Source organism: Taurulus bubalis (assembly GCF_910589615.1).
Source record: "Taurulus bubalis genome assembly, chromosome: 1".
Classification (NCBI taxonomy): Eukaryota; Metazoa; Chordata; class Actinopteri; order Perciformes; family Cottidae; genus Taurulus; species Taurulus bubalis.
In genome coordinates, this window is record NC_136589.1 from 47,394,498 (window position 1) to 47,420,232 (window position 25,735).

Genomic DNA, 25,735 nt, shown 5'->3' on the forward strand with positions numbered 1-25,735 from the left:
TACATATTTTACATTCATCAAACATTTCATTTTGACAAAATGAGTAAATGGGTCATTTAAAATGAATTCTCATCTCGTGAGGCAGACGTTCAAATTGGTGAATAAAAAGTATAAAATAAATAGACAATTGTACACAATATTTTGTAGTCATGTGATGTTGCAGCAAATTGCTGTCCCATTCATATTTCCAGGCCCTCACAGCCTCTCACACTCAACCATTTAGCAGCTGACGTCAGTGAGTCCCTGAGGGTTCATGGCTTGAGGGTTTGGGGTGGAGATTGGGATTGGGCCATTGTCTCGTGTAACGTCCGTATTGTGTCCAACGCTTCCTTTAGGCGACGTCCCGGTTACTGGTCAACTATGCAGAGCCCTACCGCAGCCAGATACTAGACTTCTTGTTTAAGGTAGGACCCTTCGTTCAATTCATTCACTTCTTCTCCAGAAGTAACCTCCATGAAAACTATTCCTGACTGTTTCAGCCGAACTTCGGAGCCTCTCTGCACATACTGAAGGTGGAGATAGGAGGAGACGCTCAAACTACTGGTAAGTGATGTTAGTACCACTACAACTTAAAAACACAAAGATTAGTAAGTGTAAAAACTCTGAAAAGTTTTGCATTTTCACTTGACTATGACATTCTTATAAAATATGCTGTGGATTTAATTTTGTGGGACTTGACCAATAGAGCGCCAACATTTTGTAGTACGTATGTGCCCAAATGTATCCCACAAATGTGCTGACAATTGTAAGATGAGTTTTTTTTTTCATATACTATCATTTAAAAGGAGCAGATTTAGCATTATTATAGAGCTGCAGAGTTTGCGACGGTTTGTTCAAAACAACAGGCCTCTAACAGGAGACCAGCTGTAGTATGGTATATTGTGGCTGCTTTGGCCATGGATAAACCCTCGGCCATGGATAAACCCTGGATCCGTAGACGACGAAATGAGAAACGGGTTTGTTCTGTTGTCTCATGACTATCTCGCTTCTCTTTGTTAAGATGGAACGGAGCCGTCACACATGCACTACGAGAACGATGAGAACTACTTCCGAGGATACGAGTGGTGGCTGATGAAAGAGGCCAAGAAGAGGAACCCAAATATCACACTCATGAGTAAGGACGAACAACAGGAAGCTCTCACAAGCTGCTGGTTAAAGTGAGATCAATGATTGACCTCAATATGACTTCACTACCTCTGTGAATGATGTCAAGAACACCTGGTTGGCTGTATGATTGCTTCTTTAATTACCTTGTGACTTGCAGTGTTGATTCATTCCCGGTGCACAGGGCAGTGAACACCGTACATTTCATCCTGCATGTGTCTGTTGGTGCCGCCTCTCGTAGGTTTGCCCTGGGCGTTTCCTGGCTGGGTGGGCCGTGGTAAGAACTGGCCCTATGACTTCCCAGACATCACTGCAGCATACGTGGTGAACTGGATCCTCGGGGCCAAGCAGTACCACGACCTGGACATTCAGTATGTGGGGGTGCGTACTCGCTCACTGTGACTCTCATCCCTGTTCTCGCTCCACGCTGTGCAAAGTAGGGCTGCCTTTTACATCAGAGAATCCCTAACCTCCAACACAGTGCTCATATTCATCCATATTTCACTTTTTCCTATGAGGTTAATGCAATTAAAACACCTTTTTATATCATGGTCTAAGCCGGTAAAAGGTACTTTCTAAACCTGTTTTGTGTATCTCCAACTTGGGTGTTATTTAATAAGTTCGAGCAGGGGTCGGCAACCATTCATATCCAAAGAGCCATTTTACATTATTTTCCACCAAATAATAAAATTTGTCTGGAGCCGCAAAATGTATTTGATATATAGCAAAAGATATGAGGTTTATACACTGTTTTAATACACTGTCAAGAATTGTCTTTATTCTTGTTCTAATGTTTCAGAAGTACAACAAACTATAGTTTTTGTATATATAATATGACTATATACAACTTTATAAGCTGTGATATCAAATAGCTTTTGCGGCTCTTTGGATAGGAAAGGTTTGCAGACCCTAAGGACTAATAGCCAACACTGTGACAGTACGACACTAGTTGTAATCAACTGTCATAACTTTATATCTAATGTAAAGCTCCAGTAAGTGTAGGAAGCGTTAAACACAAAAGGCTGCTTTCATAGTTTTGATGTTCGTTGTGTAACTCAAATTCACTTTCATCTTTTTTTTTTTTTTTAAGATTTGGAACGAGCGAAGCTATGACAGCAAGTACATCAAGGTAATCCGACCCTCCTGTTGTTCAATGTCCCCTCATTGCTTTTGACTGATGTGCATTATGGGTAAGCTCAGCCTGAACTGTAAATGAAAGGAGAAAAACAGCCACCAACATTGAGTCGTGTCCCGCGTGAGAGATGCATTTTAACAGATGTTAAACGCTGTAGCTGGGTTCCTCTGAGAGCATGTCTTTGTTGCCAAGGTGCTCCGGAACACGCTGGATAAAGTTGGTCTCACCGGTGTCGGCATCGTCGCAGCAGACGGCGATTGGAGCATCGCTAACTCTATGCTCATTGACCCCCAACTTAATGAGTCTGTTGAAGCCATCGGGTGAGTACAGTTGGCTCGACGTGGCACCATAGCAAAGTCCTGCTGCAGAATCACTCACTTGACCCAGTGCGGTCACGATGTCAAGGTGCAGGCTGGGAGTTCAGCGAAGGACGATCTGGTGCATGACAACTGATTGACTAAACATGTGATGCACAGATGGTGCAACGGTCCCCTCTCTGTCAAAGTGCTGGGCTCCGTCAGATGATTGTTTGTGGCTGTTTTTCTGTTTGGACTTGAGGAGTTAAGAGACAATCGTAAAGTGGCTTGATAAGCTGCATAGTGCATGCTCCTATAGAGCACATCCATATGCATGGGAGAGGGTCTTCTACACTGCATGGCATTTCTACCATTATGTTTTACACTGTGCACTATAGTGCTGCCATCATGTAAAACTCCATCCAAAAAGCTCTGCTAAACCAATGGTGCGCCACCTGCCCAAATAGCCCCCAAATGTCTATGTTCCTGTGCTCTGTCTTCCTGTGTGACTGCCACCGGCTGCACCAGCTGCTGCGCTACACTCTGGATAAGAGCGGTCTGGAGACGGTCCGGATCATAGCCAGTGACGGCCTGTGGGAGCCCGTTGTCTGGTCTCTGCTGCTCGATCCCGAGCTCAGCAGAGCCGTAGACGTGATAGGGTAGGACCATCCTCTGAGCCTCTGTTCCTGTAACACTGAGCTATTAACGGGAGACTGTGTGCCCTCTTTAAAGACTTGGGACTGTAGTGTTAACCTGCATGGTGTGATGTACAGTACTAACAATAGGAATGTGCCTGTGCTCACATCCCTCCTGCTTTGAGTGCATGAGCATCTTCTTCCATTTGTTTGTGTTTTGAAGCAACTAAAGAACCACCAGGCATGCTTTCTGTATCGGTACAGAAATATGAAGGACATGTCAGATCATTTTGAGCCTGTGTCTCCTTTACATGGTTTGTCCAGGAGAGAGCAGGGACAAGTTTACTTTTCAACAGTATACATGTGTATAAATGTCCTGCTCTCTACAAGGGGACCCAAAGGCATCCCTATCGTGAATGCTTATTTGCGGAGCCCTGTCTTCATTTATCAAAATCAGCACTTTGAAATGGGCTTATTAAATTACGAAATGTTAAAATCTTCTCAAAAAAAGACTACATATCTTATGAAGCGTTTAGTGCCAACTTTCAGTACTACTCAGTCATACATTTCAGTGTTTTCCAGATTGTTCTTGAGGCTGCACTTCCTCAAAAGTTTCATTCCCTCCATCTGATTACATGTCAGCATGAGCCACTGAGGTGCTAACTCTACTATACATAGACATGTTTCTTGGACTTGACCGTGTGTGTTGTTGGTGTGACATTCAGGGACCGTGTGCGTAGCCGGTGTGACATTCAGGGACCTTGACCGTGTGCGTTGTTGGTGTGACATTCAGGGACCGTGTGCGTTGTTGGTGTGACATTCAGGGACCGTGTGCGTTGTTGGTGTGACATTCAGGGACCTTGTGCGTTGTTGGTGTGACATTCAGGGACCTTGTGCGTTGTTGGTGTGACATTCAGGGACCTTGTGCGTTGTTGGTGTGACATTCAGGGACCTTGACCGTGTGCGTTGTTGGTGTGACATTCAGGGCCCTTGACCGTGTGCGTTGTCGGTGTGACATTCAGGGACCTTGACCGTGTGCGTAGCCGGTGTGACATTCAGGGACCGTGTGCGTTGTCGGTGTGACATTCAGGGACCTTGACCGTGTGCGTTGTCGGTGTGACATTCAGGGACCGTGTGCGTAGCCGGTGTGACATTCAGGGACCGTGTGCGTAGCCGGTGTGACATTCAGGGACCTTGACCGTGTGCGTTGTCGGTGTGACATTCAGGGACCGTGTGCGTAGCCGGTGTGACATTCAGGGACCGTGTGCGTAGCCGGTGTGACATTCAGGGACCTTGACCGTGTGCGTTGTCAGTGTGACATTCAGGGACCTTGTGCGTTGTTGGTGTGACATTCAGGGACCTTGTGCGTTGTTGGTGTGACATTCAGGGACCTTGTGCGTTGTTGGTGTGACATTCAGGGACCTTGTGCGTTGTTGGTGTGACATTCAGGGACCTTGACCGTGTGCGTTGTTGGTGTGACATTCAGGGACCTTGACCGTGTGCGTAGCCGGTGTGACATTCAGGGACCGTGTGCGTTGTCGGTGTGACATTCAGGGACCTTGACCGTGTGCGTAGCCGGTGTGACATTCAGGGACCGTGTGCGTTGTCGGTGTGACATTCAGGGACCTTGACCGTGTGCGTTGTCGGTGTGACATTCAGGGACCGTGTGCGTAGCCGGTGTGACATTCAGGGACCTTGACCGTGTGCGTTGTCGGTGTGACATTCAGGGCCCTTGACCGTGTGCGTTGTCGGTGTGACATTCAGGGCCCTTGACCGTGTGCGTAGCCGGTGTGACATTCAGGGACCTTGACCGTGTGCGTTGTTGGTGTGACATTCAGGGACCTTGTGCGTTGTTGGTGTGACATTCAGGGACCTTGACCGTGTGCGTTGTTGGTGTGACATTCAGGGACCTTGACCGTGTGCGTTGTCGGTGTGACATTCAGGGCCCTTGACCGTGTGCGTTGTCGGTGTGACATTCAGGGACCTTGACCGTGTGCGTAGCCGGTGTGACATTCAGGGACCGTGTGCGTTGTCGGTGTGACATTCAGGGACCTTGACCGTGTGCGTTGTCGGTGTGACATTCAGGGACCGTGTGCGTAGCCGGTGTGACATTCAGGGACCTTGACCGTGTGCGTTGTCGGTGTGACATTCAGGGCCCTTGACCGTGTGCGTAGCCGGTGTGACATTCAGGGACCGTGTGCGTTGTCGGTGTGACATTCAGGGACCTTGACCGTGTGCGTTGTCGGTGTGACATTCAGGGCCCACTACCCGGGCACCACCTCGGTGAAGGAGGCCCTGAAGACTCAGAAGAAGCTGTGGTCGTCAGAGGACTACAGCACCTTTAACGACGAGGTGGGGGGAGGCTGCTGGGCTCGCATCCTGAACCAGAACTACGTCAACGGACTCATGACGGCGTGAGTAAATACACAAGCAGCGCTTTGTGGTGGTGGTGAGCATTTCTGACTGTTTATTTCATTAGGATTGTAGAAGTTCATCAATGCTTCACTTGAATAATCTGATTGTGTGTGTGTGTGTGTGTGTGTGTAGGGCACTACCTAGCAGCCATTGTTTGTTTATTAACCTATGGGTGGAAGTCAAAGCAGGACCCAGTTATATATTGCTTTATTTTAAGCACACATAAGAGAATATATTCCATGTTTGACTTGTAAAAAAACATTAAAAAAGAGGACGAATCAGACCCTGTCGGGTTTGGAGGTACTGCAAATCAGAGTCTGGGTTAAGCCCCTGGGGGCAGCGGTCTGGGTGGTGACGGTGATTCTCCCTCCAGCACCATCTCCTGGAACCTGGTGGCCAGCTACTACGAGGACCTGCCATTCAGCAGAGACGGGCTGATGACGGCTGAGGAGCCCTGGAGCGGCAACTACGTGGTGGAGTCCCCGATCTGGATCACAGGTGAAGCAATAATTTCAAACGTTGCAATGAGCCATACATGTTGCTTATCCAGCCAGAGCCCCCGTGGCCCTTTATGAGGTGAACTGGGTCACCACGGGTACAGTGAGGTTGTATCACAAGGTCGCGTTAGCTATTCACATACGGATTATTAAGGTTGCACCCAGTGCTGAGATCCAAATGTACCGTAAAAGTCGGGTTACAAGCCGCTCCTACCTCCGGTCGGTGTCCCCGCTGTAGCAAGCTAGGAGCGCTAGCTGCTGCTAGCCCCCCGCTGCTAGCTCCCCGCTGCTGCTGCCCGCGTCCCCCCTGCCCAAGTCAGGTGTCGAGCTAAGGCTGGTCCCGCTACCTTCGGTGGTTGTCTGGGAGCTAGCGGGGAGCTAGCGGGGAGCTAGCGGGGCGCTAGCAGAAGCGCCAGCTGGCTACAGCGGGAAGCTAACGGGGACACTGACCGAAGGTCATAGCGGCGTGTAACCCGACTTTTACATTAGTGTTTTTAGACATGTTTCACGTTTGTTTTGGAAATGTGTCAAATGTAAAACATTTAAATGTCGCAGGAATCCAACTTAACCTGATACATTTGAACCAAAAGGGAAGCCTATGATTAGTCATATTTAGGAGTTTGATAGTGGACAGTGTTGTGGCTCTTAAATAAAGAGGCTTTATTCAAATGTATTGTTTTTGAAAGTCTTTGTCCTCTGACACGGTTTAGTCGTCCATGATCATGTGTTTCCCTCGTAGCCCACACCACACAGTTCACCCAGCCAGGATGGACCTACCTGCAGACTGTCGGACATCTGGCTCGAGGTGGAAGTTATGTAGCGCTCACTGACGGGAAGGGAAACCTCACTGTTGTCATAGAGACCATGGCAAGTTGGGCTGTCCTATTTGGATCAAACTATTCCTCCTCTGGTTGTGGGACTTATTCAGGTTTGAAGTAGCTGTACACAACCCGAAACCAACAGAGTTCCTCTTGAACGTGTTCTCCCGCTGATCTTCTACAGACTCACGATCATTCAGTGTGCATCAGACCCCCGCTCCCTCCCTTCAATGTGACTTCCCAGAATGCAACGTTCCAGCTGAAGGGATCCTTTGTAAGTTCCTCTGCGGTCTTCATCACACTGTTTTTAAAATGAGCGAATGATTCTTTAGCCTCACTCTGGCTTCTTCCTTTTCCCTAGGCCTCCATTAAGGAGCTCCAAGTGTGGCGCTCACAGTTTAACTTCAAGAGCAAGAAGTCCTCCTTCTTTGAGAAGCTAACGCCACAGAAGGTAAAAGATTCCTCCAACAAACCTTGGCATCAAGTAACACCTTTAACAGTCTTTTCATATGCTTATGTTTATGACATTATTTCAGCTTCTAGATGGATCATTCACGTTGGCGCTGGCTGAAGATGAGGTCTACACGCTAACCACACTTCCAACGGGGCAGAAGGGCAGCTTCCCCGCCCCGCCGCCCTCTGCTCGCTTCCCTCGAGTCTACAAGGACGACTTTAACATCCGTACAGTGCATTTACACGTCTGCTTATTGAATTCTTCACATGTCATACAGTTGAATGTGTATCGGACAAGGAAATCATTTTACAGCACCAAACTACAACCAAAGTTATAGTACACATTAAGAGTATTTTTTTTTTTTTTTACCATTTTGGAAGTTTCAGTCCAAAAAGGATATATTTGTAATAAGTCATTTAATGTTAGACAGGGCCACAGTGGAAACTATGAGCTTTCTCAAAATATGACGAACATAAGTATAGTTGTATTTCCCCATGGACTCTCTGATTGCTTCTCAACAGTCTCCGTCTGTACCCCACCTCCTGTAGGAAACCCCGCCTTCTCAGAGGCTCCGGACTTCGCTGACCAGACGGGGGTGTTCGAGTACTACATCAACACGACCGACCCCGGACCGCACGTCTTCACCTTACGACAGGTTGTGACTGAGAGGCCCATCACATGGGTGGCTGACGCCGACCAGACCATCAGTGTCATAGGGGACCATCAGTGGTGAGGGGACGGCACCTTGAAGTACCCCATAGTGTTGGCGTCCCAGTTACTGTCAGGAACGGGTTCCTTGTGCTAACTTGGACAGTGTGACATCCAAGAGCATGCCAGACTCCCGTCCAGCATAACGACACTCTGTGATGTTACAGGTCCAACCTGACGATCACGTGCGACGTCTTCATGGAGAGCGTGAAGGTGGGAGGCGTGTTCATAGCAGCCCGGGTGGATAAAGGAGGCGAGGCCGTCCGCAGCGCTAAAGGAGTCTTCTTCTGGGTGTTTGCAGACGGCACATACAAAGTTACCAATGACCTCGGTCAGTAGTGTCCCCTCTACACTATACATACATGAGGAAATATATTTCAATGGAAAAATGTTCTCAGACATTTAATGAATAAGGGCCCGTTCACACCAGACTCGCTAGCAAAGCCATTGTTTCCCTATGGTACGTTTTTTAAAATGCCGCGCGTTGCCCTTTTCTAGCGTTTTTTCGGCACGCCTAAAAGTTGAAATATTCTCAACTTTTAAGCGCGAGTCGCACAGCTCATCAATGTCACACTCGGTGTACACGGTTGCGCACGCAGGCCCGCTCCACGGGCCGAGGCGAGGCGGAAATGGTGCATCTGTTGAGATTATTTTCAGTGGTTTGGTGCTCCAATGATGTTTTGATGTAGTGAGTATGTGCGATTGAGTCTCAATAACAGCGGAAGAAGATATATCAGACAATAATTGTTGTTACCTTTCATTTGAATTGTAGAATGTCGCCACACATGTCCTTTTACAGCTCGTTGTCTAGATCCCGTTCTGGCTTTGATGCCTGTCGATGACTGTGAGAGCAGATTTCTACTTGTGTCTTCCGGTCTTGGTTTTGGTATTTTCATTTTCAACAGATTGCCACCTGACAGAAATCAAAGAAGTCCTCTCCAGACGGTTGTAAATGAGCATCTTTGTGAAGACGCTGACTGACCTCAGAACATGTTTCATTCTCTTTACCAACAGCTGGACAGACGGTACTGGCGGAGGGAAAGTCTGGAACCCGAGCGTATGGATGGCACACTTTATCCCTCACTGTGGAGGTGAGTGGAGACTTCAGGTTTTGAGTGTTTAAAGCTTCCGCACTGACGCTCCTTTGTGTCCAACTCAAAGCGTGGGCTTTTGGTGACCTGACATCAGGATTAATGTAACGCTGAAGACCGAAGCAAGCGGCAGCTTGACTGAATCCAAATACGGAGAAGTCTGGAGAGTGCCCATGAAGACTTTGAGATTAGATTAGATTGAGTTTGCTTGGAATCCTTTTGAGAGTTATTTATCGAGCTGATAGCTTTAAATGATTGATCAGGCCACACCCTCTAATAATAAACATGAAGCTTGTTTTGGAGCATGGAGTGTCCTACAGACTTGTTAATGTTGGCTCTTTAGTCCCATCTGTGTGACTAAGATTGAGCAGCCTCCTCAGACTGTGTGTGTGTGTGTGTGTGTGTGTGTGCTTCCTGTAACCTGTCACTGATACCCCCTCCCCTCTGTAGGGTCAGTATGCGTCGGGCCTGCTGAACGGATACCCGCTGTGGAGGAATGCTGTGGTACTGACTCCAAAGAGCGGCTGGGCCGCCATCGGGACCCGCTCCTTTGAGCTGGCACAGTTCGATAACTTTGCTGTGGTGGCAGACTAATGAGTTCACTGTAAAAATATTTTTTATGATCAATTTAATTTATTAACACCTCGATGTGGGGCTGTACACGCAGCGAGCGACACAGCATTTATCCCTCGTCTCTGTAATTACCTCAGGACCAAATATCGTGCAGCCCTACTTGTGCTAAATATGGATTTGATTTAGTTTTTCTCTAAAGGGGTGGTGACACAAGAATTAAGAGAAAAATAAATAGGCACATAATGTAATTTCAACACTGTCTGACAATTGTAAATCATCGTGCACTGTTTTTTTTTTTAAGGAAAACAAGATTTGTAAAATATTTTTTTAATGATTTGCTTTCTAATGATTTAAAAATGGCTGAAATAAAAAAAATTGCACAATTTTTAAAAAAGTGTTTATTATAATAGTTTCATGTGGTTGGTTGCTGATCGTCTCGATGTTTAATTCGGTTTGTTTTGTATATCACATATTTGCCTCAGAGGGCTTTACAATCTGTACACGTACAGCATCCCTGTCCCAGGACGCCATGTTTCAGGAGGGTCTCTGCTCGGACCCCTTTACCCGGTAGAAACTCTGCTCAAACCCGTGAGGCGCGGCTCGTTTCGCGTGAACGCGCTCCAGCTCCATGGCAACGGCCCACCAACAACACGAGACGGCTGCTATGGCGGAGCCGAGGATGGAGAGACCCAACGTGTCCCCTCGCGTCACCAGAGTTTTTATCAACGACGTGGACTCGTACGCGTCCAGGTGTCTCGCTAAGGTAAATGAGTTTCCCTGTGGGAAGGTCCGGATTGAGTTGGTTAAGCTGGTTACGTTACCAGTTAGTTAAATTAATTCAGCACGTGACGTGCTGTGTCGCCATGGCGGACGTTAAAGTCACTACCAGCGCGTCTGGACGGCCAGCGACCCCAGACAACGTGTGTCTCTCCCCGCAGCTTCTGCGTGAGCGTGCGGCCGGACAGACGGAGCCCGAGGGAGAGGAGGAGAGCGGACTGCGCAGCCGCAGCGGAGCGCGAGCGTTTCACCTCGTAGGAACCGTTTCTGCCAAATGTCAAGTGGACACTCCAGACGTCCCGGAGCAGTATTTAGTAAGTGACAGCCCGATGCTGAGAGAAAGCTGACGACTAGCAGAGCTGATCAGCACGTGTGGATGTGCATCAGGAGGAATGCAACAATTAAAATGATTTCTCATCGTGGGCTTTAGAGCATAAAGTCCACTTGACTTTAATCTCTTGTTTGCATGCAAGCAACCGGACAGGGAAGAGCTGCTCTCAAAGCTGATGGACTGCGACGTGGTCATCTACAACATTACCCAGCATGCCGAGCAGGTGGACGAGGCCCTCTGGGCTGTTTCAGGTCAGCAGGTCTCCTTCTGTTCTTGGTTCGTTATCTCATGACTCTTCACACTTTGTCTTTTGGGTTTCTACAACTGCATCTCCAGTAGGCCAACATAGGTTTGGTGTTTAATATTCAATAAAAAATTATATTATCTTTCCTGTAATGATTCTTTGAGGTACTATATGAGAGCAACCCTGATTCTGTGCTTTCTGTGTATGACTATTGTGTCATGGCTGATGCCTTTTAATATTTAATATCTATTATCTGTATGTTTGAAAACCGTTCATGTTTTTGACCTTCAAGAAGTGACCTCTTCACCAACAATGACCCCAAAAGAAAGGAACCCTCACAGTAAAATGTGCACATCTGCATGTCGGCGTGATACAATCGTACCGCAAGGTATTATTTCGGTAGTGAGCTCTTTGTTGTATTTGTAGCTCTCCACAAGGAAATGGGACGTTTTTCTGGACCAAAGATGTTCATCCTCGTCTCCACGGTGATGACCTGGGCGTGCAGCCGGCTGGTCGATCCTGTAAGTGGACACACGCAGCAAACTAAATGCGGTTGGTTTCACACGCACACAAACAGCTGTCTCCGGGTTGTCCTGTGCTCGTTTGATCATCCCGCCCTGTGGGCTTCATACTACGGCATCACACTCCGGAGTGTTTTCTCTCCGCGTCTAATAATGACCCGGATGGGTTCACATTCTAGTTCCTTGAAAGCCTCACGGTGGCCTCATACAGATGCTAGCGGGTGTCTTGTGCGTTCCTATTTGATGCCCTAGGAATGAGAATGAGTTGTAACTTACATCTGTCTTTGAAATATCTTTTATTTTACAGTAACCCCAATGAATGCATTGCGGGTCCCCTGTACAATGACCCAGCTCCGTTCTCTCAGCAGCGCTGGTCACCTCGGATGTATGTTTATGTTGGATGTGTTTGTTGTGCTGCAGGAGGTCCCTTTCACGGAGGAGGTGTTCTGGGGAAGAAGAGCACATCCCAACTTCAAACCGCACATTGACCTGGAGAAGAGGGTGGTCAAGTTGGGAAAGACTGTGAGCGTCAGCTTCTTTTGCATCTTGTGAGGAGATCATGTGATAACAGTGTGGCTCTGACTGTCCCCTGTGTGGCTGTTGCTTTCAGAAGAGGACGCTGTTCTCCACATATGTGGTGGCGTCAGGACTCCAGTACGGGATGGGAGAGCAGGTCTTCCACCACTTTTTCAAGGTGAGACTAGAAGACCAATGTAGACGTTGCTTCAGCTATCAACAAGATCCGTTTGATCTCCTCATTATTCGCACGTGTCTCTATTTGTCACTCAAGATGAAAGTCTGAATTGGAGATCCTAACAATCAGGAGCCGAGTCTGGCCAGATCCAAGTTATACTTAGTCTTAATGGCTCAAATACAGCGTTAACTCCCAACTGATTTTTATTTAGTTTTAGTCATCTGAAGAAACATGTAGTTTTCCTCACGTTTGTTCTTTATTTTCTGTTAGTTTTAGTCAACAAACAGCATTTTGAATGTGACATTTTGGTGTTTTTATCTTACGTCCTGCAACCAACCGTGTAAACAGAGCACTGTGGGTCTGTGGTGTGTGAGTAGAACCTAACCAAGGCTTAACACTCACGTGTCTAATATGGAAAGGCCTCTAGTGATGGAGACTACGGCTCTATGGAGGGAGCTGGATCTGATGGCTCCATTCCTTTTTGTTCTTTTTATTTTGTCATATTGCTTCCAGGGGCAGCAATCTCTCCATTTTCTCAATATAGCCAAAAATAACTGCTAATAAGACTTTACATTTTTGGTAAGCAGCATGTATGATTTCTGGCTACCGTCTTTGTTGGGATTAGAATTAGAGTCACAACATTTCCTTCTGGCGCAACAGACCGAATATTCCTGACTCAGACGGTGAGAAGAGCCTTTGAAATACCTTCAGAACAGCAGCACACTGCTGGCTATTTATTTTTCATGAACGCAGAGGCTTAGCTGTGTGACTCAAATGTAATGACAGTGGATGAGACACAAACTGGGTCTAACACCTGAATAGATCTGAGCGACTGAGATTACACGGACGTCGTCATCGCAGGAGAAAGCTTGTGTGTGTGTGTGTGTGTGTGTGTGTGTGTGTGTGTGTGTGTGTGTGTGTGTGTTGTGCTGCTTTCATGTCGCTGCCAGGCCGTCTCTGTCTGTTCAGCTCAGGATCTAATGAGGTCGTCTCTTTGTGGATGGCAAATGGACACATTTCACCTTCATTATCATTTTTGAAAGTGCGGTACATTTTCCCATATATTTGGCTATCGTGACTCTAGAGAGGGGGCAAACAATGAGAAGTGTGTTTGTTTGCTTCATACGTGTGACTAATTGAAATAATGTGTATTGTTAGACATCCTGGCTGGGACAAGAAAAAGAAATACCGGTCTTTGGAGACGGCACAAACATCGTCCCCACGATTCACATCAGGGACCTGGCCAGGTTGGACCTTCACGTGTTCTTTTTCTTGATCCATTGAGGCTATAGATTCCACAAAGCCCTGTTTTGCAAAAGGCTTTAATAACTCTCATCCTTATTGGTGTAAATATTTAAACAATGAGATTTCCTTCTGTTTAAGTGTGATTCAGAATGTGATTGAACATCAGCCCAAGCCATATTACCTTCTAGCTGTGGACTCATCCAGCAATACCCTGGAGGACATAGTGAAGGTGTGTATGGCAGCTCATTGGTTATGTAAAAACAGAATTAGTGAGTGTTTTCTAACTTTATTGTATTACATAAACGAGACAGTATATCATGTTTTATTACATTTGCTTTGCGTGACCTGACTTGATGAACTCATGATGTGTGAGTTCTTTCTCTACCAGGAAGTGGCCTCTGTACTTGGACCGGGGGCGATCCAGAAAAGGCCATTTGAGGAGGCCTTCCTCACACGGGACTTGAGTGTACGTCAAACCAGTTTAAAATACATGTTCCTGCCATGCTCAGGAGGTTCTGTTCAATGTTTTATAAAGCCTTAAAAAAAAGTAAGTGCAGCATTTTTAGAGATTTGCTTTCCTTCTGAGAGCGATACGAGGAGATGGTTATATATCTCATGTTTGCATGTTATGGACCTGAAGTCAGGGTTTGGTTAGCTTAGCTTAACATTAAGACTTGAAGCAAGGATCACGGGAAACCTGACTCCGCTCAAAGTAATCTAAGCACAAAAGCTAATTTGTGCTTTTTTGTAATTGAACTATTTCCTGCTGATTGCAGTGACTGTGTGCAGCTACCTGTCTTGACAGTGACATGTAGACCAAAACCAGAACCTGTGGTCTCTGATCAGGTCTGGCTAGCCGCCCTGTAGCAGCAGGAGCTGCACAGGATTGTTTGGCGGATGGATACACTCTTGTAGTTCGAACCTGTGTGCGTACAGATTAAACAAAATGAATGGATTATGTTCAGTATTGGGCTTCAGAGGTGTTGCTCGGTGTATTTTTGACACCCTTAACAGAGCCCGGCTGCTTGTTTCAGTCTTCATGCTAAACTAGGCCTCGTCCTGACGCTGGACTGAACACACAGGCGTGAGGTAGATATATCTATTCATCTCACTCTTGGAAATAAATAGCGAACAAGCTTATTTCCCAAAATGTTGAATTATTCCTTAAAGGACTCTTGACATACGTCTTCCCCTGACAGACGATGGAAGTTGATTCCTTGCTCGTCAACCTGCGCTTGGAGAGCGTCCATCTCAAGGAACTGTTCTCCATCAACTGGTTGTGTGAGACTGGTCTGGTGGACAACATAGAGCTGGTGGTGGAGGAATACCAGAAAGCCAGGGGACTACTGGTAAAGCAGACACATGAATGGATAAACTATACCAGAACTTCATAGCTATAGAGTTTCTACTCGAGATAACCCACATAAGTGTGTCCTCTCCAGCCCATCCGCCTCTGTGTGTTGGGGCCTCCTGCAGTGGGGAAGAGCACGCTGTCCAGAAGGATCAGTGACCACTACAAGCTCCACCACATCACACTGAAGGAGACCATCTCTGAAACCATCTCGCAGCTGGTGACACACACACACACACACACACACACACACACACACACACACACACACACACACAGGCTGCTCAGTAGTGATGGGCGGTTCAGTCAGACCCACCTGGCTGTTATGAGAGCCAATCAGCACCGGCCAACATGCTAAAATATGCGTTCATCAACCAATGGACATACATTTCCTGTACCCGTCTTTCAATGTCCTAACAATTCCATCTTTAGGAAGATATTGAGAGGGATGCTGATCCAGATGCAGAGGAAGAGAACTCTGCAGCCGAGGCCAAGGAGTTTCTGACCAGCCTGAAGGACAGTATGGAGCAGGGTGGAGGTAACACTGGGACATCCAGGGTCTAACGGTCTTTAACAGGTCTCCCAACTGTATGAGTGCAACACTAAATCATTGGAAGGCTCCTTTAAGATTCCACTTGTTTGTCCATGAGGTTTCTTGGATGACCAGCTGTTGGTGAAGGTGGTGAGGAACAAGCTGAGGTCCAATCCATGCAAAAACCAGGGTTTTGTTCTGGACGGCTTCCCCAAGACATATGAACAAGCTAAAGATCTGTTCTACAGTGAGACGCCCACACACAGCTCCTACTGCACTAGGGCATGCACTCACTACTACAGGGACACATACTGTACAGACATAAACATCTGGATGTGTTCCTTTTTAGCTGAAGATCTTGAATCAGAAGACGGCCCATCCCAGATGTCTTCATACAACAAGAAGATTATGCCAGGTGTGTGTGCCGGTGTTTTCCATGTTGAATGTGAGATTTAAGCTCCAAATATGTCACAAACAAAGACCAAGGTGCTCTTTGGGATATTGGTAGACCGTGTCCAGACTTGTAGGTGTTGAGCTGGTTTCCTCGTGTCACAGAGTTTGTGTTGTGCCTGGATGCGTCGGACGACTTCCTGAAGGAGCGGGTGATGATGCTGCCTGAGAGGCTGGTACGGGAGCACAATTACGAGAAGGAGCACTTCCTGAGGCGCCTGGCCCGCTTCAGAGGGAACAACGTGGAGGATGAAACTGTTGTAAACTACTTTGATGAGCTGGACATCGCCCCTCTGCGCCTGGGTAATGCGTGACGCACGGCTGCACCACATCACAGATGGGTGGAATGATCCCCCAGTGTTTTGTCCCAACTGGTTTTCAAACTAACTGGTTTATGTGAGCTCACAGCTGGGCTCTGTTTTCGTTTTAAATACTTCTCTATGACTTTCGCTACAGTGTCTTCTTCTGCATATGCAGAGCTTGTTAAACAACTGACTGATGTGGTTGGGAGCTGTGTTGTAACTGAGCGTCTCGTGGATAACAGCGATATCTCTGCTGTCTTCAATTCACAACCTATGAGTTCCCGCGGCCCACAGGTAAAAAACGGAAAGTTTTTGGCGGCCCTCTAGGTGGCGCTCGCGGCCCAATGGGGGTCCGCGGCCCTATGGTTAAGAATCACTGAATCACTGAATCTGCAAGCATTGGGGAGTTACCATGGAGTTTTAGTCAAAAAACTGGAAGCTCCAGGAAGCTCTGACGAAGACTTGTGGCGCAGTCTAAGAAACCACCCTACTTTAATTGTGATCAGAGCCAAATAAAACTGGTTCTAAGTAAATCAGAAATGCCTGACAAATATTCATATATCATATTCATAAATTATGTCATCAAACCTCAATGTTTTCTCCAGAGATCACCAGTAACGATGAGCCTGACTGCCTGCTGCTGATGCAGGAGATCATGGACGAGGTGGGCCAGCCCAGAAACTACGGCCCCCCCAGCCAGGAGGTGGAGGAAGGGGAGAGGAGGGAGGCTGAGGAAACCATGAGGAGACAGGCCCAGAAGAACGCTGAGGAGGAGAGGAAGGAGGCCGAGGAGGCCCAACACAGGGCTGAACACTGGGAGGAGTGGGTAGGCACTGGGAGCAGAGCTGTGGGCTGTACACCACTCAGGTCCAGATGTGCTGAGGCGCTTCTTCAGGCGCAGATGTGACACATTGTGTCCCAAACACATGAGCTGTATTCATCAGACGGGCTCTGGCTCATAACAGATCCTGTTAAAAAGGTTGATGATGGATTCTGCTGGAACTGTTGAGGTCACGCAGATAGTTCAGTCAGACCAGGCTAACACACAGCGCAGATGTTAGCTTAGTCAGACCAGGCTAACACACAGCACAGATGTTAGCTTAGACCAAGCACAGATGTTAGCTTAGACTAAGCTAACATCTGTGCTGTGTGTTAGCCTGGTCTGACTACTAAGCCTTAGTAGTCAGACCAGGCTAACACACAGCGCAGATGTTAGCTTAGTAGTCAGACCAGGCTAACACACAGCGCAGATGTTAGCTTAGTAGTCAGACCAGGCTAACACACAGCACAGATGTTAGCTTAGTAGTCAGACCAGGCTAACACACAGCGCAGATGTTAGCTTAGTCAGACCAGGCTAACACACAGCACAGATGTTAGCTTAGACCAAGCACAGATGTTAGCTTAGACTAAGCTAACATCTGTGCTGTGTGTTAGCCTGGTCTGACTACTAAGCCTTAGTAGTCAGACCAGGCTAACACACAGCGCAGATGTTAGCTTAGTAGTCAGACCAGGCTAACACACAGCGCAGATGTTAGCTTAGTAGTCAGACCAGGCTAACACACAGCGCAGATGTTAGCTTAGTAGTCAGACCAGGCTAACACACAGCACAGATGTTAGCTTAGTAGTCAGACCAGGCTAACACACAGCGCAGATGTTAGCTTAGTCAGACCAGGCTAACACACAGCACAGATGTTAGCTTAGACTAAGCACAGATGTTAGCTTAGACTAAGCTAACATCTGTGCTGTGTGTTAGCCTGGTCTGACTACTAAGCCTTAGTAGTCAGACCAGGCTAACACACAGCGCAGATGTTAGCTTAGTAGTCAGACCAGGCTAACACACAGCGCAGATGTTAGCTTAGTAGTCAGACCAGGCTAACACACAGCACAGATGTTAGCTTAGTAGTCAGACCAGGCTATCACACAGCGCAGATGTTAGCTTAGTAGTCAGACCAGGCTAACACACAGCACAGAGGGGATCAACACGAGGAAAGCTGGAGGGGAGATATTAACATGAATTACTGCTAGTATACTCATGAGGATCATTCTTTATAAACAATAAATGGAGCTATTCTTATAGAACGATATGTGATCGCTGTCACACAAACAGAAGCTGGACAAGGATCAAACCTTTTAACATGACCTTCTGTGAAGATAACATTCATATCTTTGTTTTCATTATTATTATTATTATTTCATTATGTGTCTGAAACTAAGAAATGTTATGTTTTATTTCGCTCATAGTCATTAGCAATAGTCATTAACACTCCTCTAGTGGAGTCCCACTGTGGGAGCTTTTTGTTGCCTATGTATGCCCATCATTACTATCAGTTATGATAACATTGTAGCCACCAAAGTAAAAGCCAGGCAAGAAACAAGAGCAGGACACTCAGAACCAGATCAGACTAATGTATCTAGGTTTACAGACCAACGCAGCTTCACCTTTCTGTTATTTCACACCGTTTTCATATGCAATGAAGGATTCTTAGCAACATTTCAGGAGCACTCACTTTCATATCTACCTCTAAATACACTCGGGTAGAGACTCAGGCTGAACTGTCTGAATGCCAGCTGTTACTTTGGTCACTACAATGTTATTACCAAACAAAGCTTCAGACTCAGGACTAAAGTGTATCATTCACCATGTCGGATATGTTTGAATATTAGATAATGTATGTTAATGATGCATTCATGCGTGTGTCAGACTAAGAGCTTGGAGGAGGTCAGACAGCAGCAGGAGGAAGTGCTGGAGGCCGAGTCGGGCCCCATGAGGAACTACCTGATGGAGCACGTCATGCCCACTCTGACCCAGGGCCTGATGGAGTGCTGCACCGCCCGCCCACAGGACCCCGTGGACTTCCTGGTATTCCCCTCAGCACTGTTGCTAACTCCCTCTGATCCCCTGCCTCGTTGGTTCTGATCGTGATCCTCTCTTCTGGTTTGTCTCGTTCCAGGCGGAGTTTTTGATGAAGAACAATCCCTTCAACTACTGAGAGTGGAGGTCACTTCCTCTCTTCTACCTGATGCAAATGCAAAACCAACAAAATAAACTGGGGGAGGAAAAAACCTGCTTTTTTCTGCAAATGTTGCTGAGCCCTTCGGTATATTAGAGACTGAAGTCAATTACAAGCAGTGTTTGTGTTGGAGAGAACCCTCCTCCCGCCCCGTCCCTGTATTGTGTCCCCGGGTTCATGCTGGGATTTTGATTAGATCTGATTTGTAAGTGGCCCATTCTGCTGCCCCCGTTGTATTTACATACAGCTTTGTTTGGGCTCTTGTGTGCCGGCCATTACTTAAAAGCCTCCTAAAAAAGCGGATGAAAGTGTGCATGAAGCCAGAAGCTAATTAGGAAGTTAATTTGCGTAATGAACTTGGTAAACTCCAAAGTAGACGCGCTCGGGTCATAATTGCTTTGATTTGGCTTCAGATATCCAGGAAGGATAAATGTTACAAATGGCTGCTAATTTGCGTCTCTCTCATGTTGCCACTCGCGACTCCAAAGTGTGCATAATTGGTTGAGACAGAACAGCAAATTATTTCATCGTATGTACTTAATCACCACATGGGGAAATTAGTCGGGTTTATTTGGGAAACACTGGGACTCGAGCCGGCGATTGGACCGTCTGTGAGTCCCCGGTACAAACAGGACATGGAGAGTTTTCTGAAGGTAAAATATGGTAATACAATATTCTCATAGTCTCATGAGTTCTGCAATGTGGAGCAGAGTGAGCAGAGGATACATGTGACAACACAAGCAGGTGCACACAGCAGCCCCTCTATGGGGGGGGGTGGGGGGGGGGGGATCTGTTACTGAAGCAAAAGTAATACGATGACAAAATACTCCAATTACATTTTTCTTAACTGACTGAAACTGTGATATCAACATGGTAGTTGTGAGCAGCTGGGGGGTGTCGGCGTGCTGGTGCTCGGCTCCCGGCCCTCTTGCGGTATGGTGGGGGCTTGGTGGGGGCGGGACTGCTTGGACCTCCCTCCCACCCTTTTTAAAAAACAGAACATGCCAACAAAATCAAACAACAACAAAGAAACAATCAAAGAGGCGAGCGTGTCCCTGCTCAGGAGTCAGTCTGACTGGTCCAAGACCTGCAGCGGCCCAGCACCCTCCCTTGTAAGGATAATAATTAAGTGTGGCTTCAAGCGCACTTCATGTTCTCCTGCGGGCTTAATAATAATAATAGTCATAGTCCTAAAGTTTGCCGCGTATCTCCTCCGGCAGCGTTGCCAGCACATGCGTCAAAATACATGCGGCCTGATCGGGAATCGTGTGCTATGACTTTTCTAAGAGATTCGACTGGCCGTTTTCCCGAAAAACGGCAAGAAATTGTCCCATTCACTTGAATGGGGTTTTGGCTTGAAAAGAGCAAAAAACACTCATCTCTGTGCCCACAGTGACTCGCCATAATTTAACGTAGAGAAATGATTTAAAGTTTAAAACGTTGACAAAAGTCTGGAGTGTATTTGCTTAATTGGGCATTTTTTGATACACATGCGTCGTGGAATCCAACAAATGTATACTGTTTTGTCAGCAAGCCTGAAAGCGACATGAAGACCGGCCAACTGCTCCATCAACCTCCATGTTAAATCTGATCACAATTTTCTCTCATGACGGAAACGTGAGCACTTTATAAACTGAATTTACGCCCTCATTCATAGATCCTTACAAATATTTAAGTAGACGGAAACGTTCTCAGGAGTCTTGTGCTTCTCATGATTTCGTTATTTTCGCAATGGGATCCACGGTTGTCTGTCAAATACAATAGTTTGAAAGGCTGTTTTCTCATTAAATCCACAGTCCTGTCACCACGACAACCGGTGACACAAACGCAGGAGAAGCCAACTGATGTTGGTCAGCTGACATCCACAGTCATATTTTATACTCTACAAAAAACGGTACACACACACACACACACACACACACACACAGCATATCAGTGTGATCGGCTGCTTGTTTCCTCTCTGGTGAATGTACTATATTGGAGATTTGAGCATGTTTTTGCCTTGAAATCTGGGGTTTAACAGATGGTTTGATAGAAAATCTGCACACACATATGACTTGGAGAAATTCAGTCAAAGGCATTGTAACGCCTCCTGTCTGTCTACCTGTCTGTCCATGAATTAACTATCTTAACCTAAAGCGCAAATGAGGATTATTGTATTAAATACAAAATAAATACACAATTGTACTCAATGACCTTAATAACACATCTCACTACCGGTAATGTGTATATATATATATATATATATATATATATATATATATATATATATATATATATATATATATATATATTGCGACGTCTTACGGCAGTAGCCACACTATTATTATATGACAATTATATATGAACATGTCATATTTTTATCATAATTTGTAGGATATTTTATATATTTATGACGACTACATGGACGGATAATGTTGCCTCTTCTATACGCACGCACACGCACACAGAGTAAATAACTGAAACTGACTGCTCAGTCACATAAATAAATAATAAAAATGACTCCTTATGCAAAATGGCCCCATTCATAGTGTATATTTATCATATATATTGTATATTATTTGAATATTATTCTGATTAGCAGCAATATCAACATCTGTGAAAAAGCAGCATGTTAGCATGTTTAATTTTTTTACTGTTGAGCAGCCTAATCTATAACAATACATATGCATAGACAGAGCATACTTCTGAAATATGGATACTGATTAGAGGGCAGTTAGTTATTCTTCAATCAGTCTCAATGTTTCCAACAGCTGATGTAGAACCCTGGTTCTCTGGGTTCTCTCTGTGGGAGCAAGGGTGTTGGGTGTCCCTGCGGTCCAGTCGTGGAGACGACCACAATGCTGCTGGAACGCGGGTTTGGGATCAACAGGAACACGTCTTCCTGTAACGCCTAGGTCCTATTTTCTATCTAATTATTCTCAAGTCTGAAACCAGAACACAACTACTAACGACGACTCATTTCCACTCCCGACACCTCAAAAGGTCAGCTGTTAAGTTACGTAGCACATCATTGGTGTTTTAAATGTATGTATGTAAATGCCAAAATAATTTGCTCAAGGATCCCTTGCAAGTAACTGGTCTTCAATACTCATAGGATATTAGGCCGCCAGAAAAACATTTATTCAATAATATTAGATTTCTACAGTGATACTGCAAGCCAAACCAAGGATGACCTTTGACCTTTAGGCTAGACCTCAGCAAAGCTCCTGCGGTTGGATTGGATTTCTCTCACTGAAACCTGGCTCGGCCCCCGAGTCTTTCACCTGCAGGGCAGTGCCACTAGGTGGCAGTCCTACACCATCTATGAGCTGTCAGGAGTCGTCTCTCGCACCTAAAAGGTGACGCTTATGGGATACGTCTGTGTTCTCATTCCCCAGATCATCTGTGTGAGATGTTGTTATTGCTTTTTATTAAATGTACGACAGCTCATCCACACGAAGCTTTGGCCGAATGAAGCTTCAGGTCATCTGAGTGTTTTCAGCTTGAGTTTCTGTTGGTTCTGCTGGAGTCAGTGTTATGTATGTGTGTGTAGATTATATATATATATATATATATTTATGTTAGTGATGACAGCCAATAGTGTGCTTATTCCAGAGATGACTCCATTGGCACATAAGACCCGAGGGCCTTTTGCAGCCTCGTGCATCTCCTAACAGAACAAAACAGATATTCTGAAAATGAATTAAGTATTAATAACAATAGAATAATGGACATATTTGAAAAGAAAGGTGAACAAATGACTAAATGTTGCACTTACATAAATATATAATCTACATACACATACACACAACCTCTTATCATACAACCTATTACAAACAACTCTTTTTCTTTTAATCACACCTTTAATATTAAGTCATTCATAATTGATATCATTTCATAATGTTTTCATTTATACAACTTATTTATTTACATATATTTTGTACTTACTTTTTTTGGGGGGGTTGGGCGCTCTCCTGTAAGTGGTGACCTGTATCTCTGGGACCTGAGTGGATCTATGGCCAACATTTCCCTGACTTGTCCCTCTGGTTCACTCATCTCCCACCTCTCAGCTACATATATGTAATGTATATTAATAACAATAACAACAATTATAATAACAATAATTATAATACAATCAATAAAAATAACGTTTGTAAGCAGAAGGAGGAAAAAATAAAAATAAAACAAAATAAAAGAAAGGAATATAATTGTCATAGAACAATTGCAAAATGAAAATAATTTGACACAAATGAAAAGAAGGAGAAGAGGAAGCAAGTGTTGCGTTGAGCTGTGCTGGGTTCTGTCTTCAGTGGGCTCTTCATGTGTTCTGTACACAGGTCTACTCATTGTGAGGCCAGGTGAGCTACAGGTGAAGGGTTGTGCAGTTTGGGAGACGTCTGACAATAGCTCCTTGTTTATGCTGTCCATGTAGGTATGTCATCATCTGTAGGTATGTAGAATCTTTACATGTAGGTTTGTCATCATCTGTAGGTATGTAGAATCTGTAGGTATGTAGAATCTTTACATGTAGGTATGTAGAATCTTTACATGTAGGTATGTAGAATCTTTACATGTAGGTATGTCATCATATGTAGGTATGTAGAATCTTTACATGTAGGTATGTCATCATCTGTAGGTATGTAGAATCTTTACATGTAGGTATGTCATCATATGTAGGTATGTAGAATCTTTACATGTAGGTATGTAGAATCTTTACATGTAGGTATGTCATCATATGTAGGTATGTCATTATATGTAGGTATGTAGAATCTTTACATGTAGGTATGTAGAATGATTACATGTAGATATGTAGAATGATTACATGTAGGTATGTAGGATGATTACATGTAGGTTTGCCATCATATGTTGGTATGTAGGATGACATCATCTGAAGTCAGAGGGGCTGTGAAGTGTGTTCTACGGACTTCATACTGAACGAGCTGCATTGGGTTTATTTGTCATGGAGAGCGTTGTTGTACTGATTTGTGGCATAAGTCGTGACCAATTCAAATGGATACATCTTTTCCCTTTAATATATATATATATATATATATATATATATATATATATATATATATATATATATATATATATTCCTCCATCATAACTAATACTAGCCATCAGCTGCAGTAAGCCTTGTGTGTCTGAGAGTGTGGCAGCATCTGGACTGAATCCACTCTCACTGATGCTGGTCACTGTTCCCTAACACCCCTTAATCCATACAGGGATGACACACGCACACGCACACGCACACAATCAAGCAGCAGACACATGCATGCTCACACATACTGTACTGAACCGAGAGACAATGTCCACCTGGCCAACGGACAAATACACACAGACTGAAACTCAAATATACACAAAGACACACTTTTCAGATACACCATCAGGATGACCAACACATCCAACTGCCGGTTTAAGTTTTCAGTGCCCTTAAACACACACACACACACACACACACACACACACACACACACACACACACACACACACACACACACACCTCCCCAAAAACCCTGCCACCAGCCTCGTTCCGAGCGCTCTGAGAGAGAAAATGTGTTTTGTTGCTTAGGAACAGTTTGCCTTGCATCTCGGCGGGGGGTCTCCTTTTGAATATCATTATGTCCCCCTCGATTGGGGAGGACGACACATTTTTCCTTTCTGCCAATATTTATCTTGGGCTCCGCTCGCTCTGCGGAGGCCCACAAAAACGTTTTCATTGATTAAAGGCAGTGGAAAGCAGATTCCGCCACCAGACGCCTCACCTCTTTTAATGTAAATGCATCAGCACGGCGCTGTGGCAGGTGTCAAGGTTAGGCAGCGTTTTGCTTTGCTTTGGGTAGAAGCCGGAGGAGGGGAAAGGATAGTTATTAGGATAGAAACAACGAGAGCCTTCACCTGGAAATACACTGCTGCTATAAAACAGAGCTGGACAGAATCAAAAAGCTCAAACTCATATGCACAAACATTATTTCTACCATTATATCGGGAAAAAGACATCTGTAAATCAGCAGATAACTTTTTTTTTGGTAAATCAACTCCCTAGTCTGAACTCTTGAATAGCCCTTCTTCACATCATTAGGTCCTACAAGTTACATATTAATATAGAAAAATACACAATGCGAGCACAATATAAACTTAAGTACTGAAGATATTACAACTGAAGGCTCTTCTTTAAGATTAATGCAGGTCCGTTTACAGGCCCTTCTCATTCATGATGAACATCTGTCACAACCCCTACACTTGGTTCTTACTTTGTGTTCTGTCAACTTATATCAATTACATTCAATTACATTTAATTTAATTACAAATCATCCTCAGAGGGCTTAACAATCTGTACACATAAGACATCCTCTGTCCCGGGACCTCACATCGGATCAGGAAAAACTCCCCAAAAAACCTTTAACGGGGAGAAAAGGAGAAGAACCTTCACAGAGCAACAGAGGAGGATCCCTCTCCCCGGATGGACAGAAGCATAGACGTCATGTGACCAGAATGAACAACGTAACAGAGTTACAGCACATCACATGCATAGCCTCATGTCCAATCCCACAGTTGGCCATAAATAG

At 45.4% G+C, this 25,735-nt stretch overlaps 2 protein-coding genes across 2 annotated transcripts; both read left to right on the forward strand.

The window, feature by feature from the left end:
• The first annotated feature begins 1,005 nt into the window (after positions 1–1,005).
• On the forward strand, positions 1,006–10,004 carry galcb (galactosylceramidase b). Its single transcript, XM_079221277.1, has 14 exons — positions 1,006–1,114; positions 1,346–1,485; positions 2,195–2,233; positions 3,064–3,194; positions 5,429–5,584; positions 5,959–6,083; positions 6,822–6,949; positions 7,085–7,174; positions 7,262–7,351; positions 7,437–7,581; positions 7,903–8,083; positions 8,230–8,393; positions 9,077–9,153; positions 9,604–10,004. The coding sequence occupies exons 1-14, from the start codon at positions 1,021–1,023 to the stop codon at positions 9,745–9,747; spliced, it is 1,704 nt and encodes a 567-aa protein (XP_079077403.1). The 5' UTR covers positions 1,006–1,020; the 3' UTR covers positions 9,748–10,004.
• A 350-nt stretch (positions 10,005–10,354) lies between these two features.
• ak7b (adenylate kinase 7b) lies at positions 10,355–19,226 on the forward strand (the record flags this gene model as incomplete). Its single annotated transcript, XM_079214359.1, has 18 exons — positions 10,355–10,489; positions 10,665–10,817; positions 10,977–11,085; positions 11,505–11,599; positions 12,020–12,121; positions 12,210–12,293; positions 13,452–13,540; positions 13,677–13,767; positions 13,927–14,004; positions 14,738–14,887; positions 14,981–15,109; positions 15,322–15,427; positions 15,540–15,668; positions 15,771–15,836; positions 15,977–16,174; positions 16,779–16,999; positions 18,875–19,033; positions 19,125–19,226. 18 exons carry the CDS (start codon positions 10,355–10,357, stop codon positions 19,161–19,163), a joined length of 2,133 nt encoding a protein of 710 aa, XP_079070485.1. The 3' UTR covers positions 19,164–19,226.
• Between the last annotated feature and the right edge of the window lie 6,509 nt (positions 19,227–25,735).

What these genes read in the sequence shown, in the direction of transcription:
- galcb (XM_079221277.1), top strand. Translation starts at nt 1,021, where the DNA reads ATGCACTACGAGAACGATGAGAACTACTTCCGAGGATACGAGTGGTGG. An exon ending in GTCAACGGACTCATGACGGC is followed by an intron (nt 5,585 to 5,958) that starts GTGAGTAAATAC and finishes TTCTCCCTCCAG; the next exon opens with CACCATCTCCTGGAACCTGG. An exon ending in CTTTATCCCTCACTGTGGAG is followed by an intron (nt 9,154 to 9,603) that starts GTGAGTGGAGAC and finishes TCCCCTCTGTAG; the next exon opens with GGTCAGTATGCGTCGGGCCT.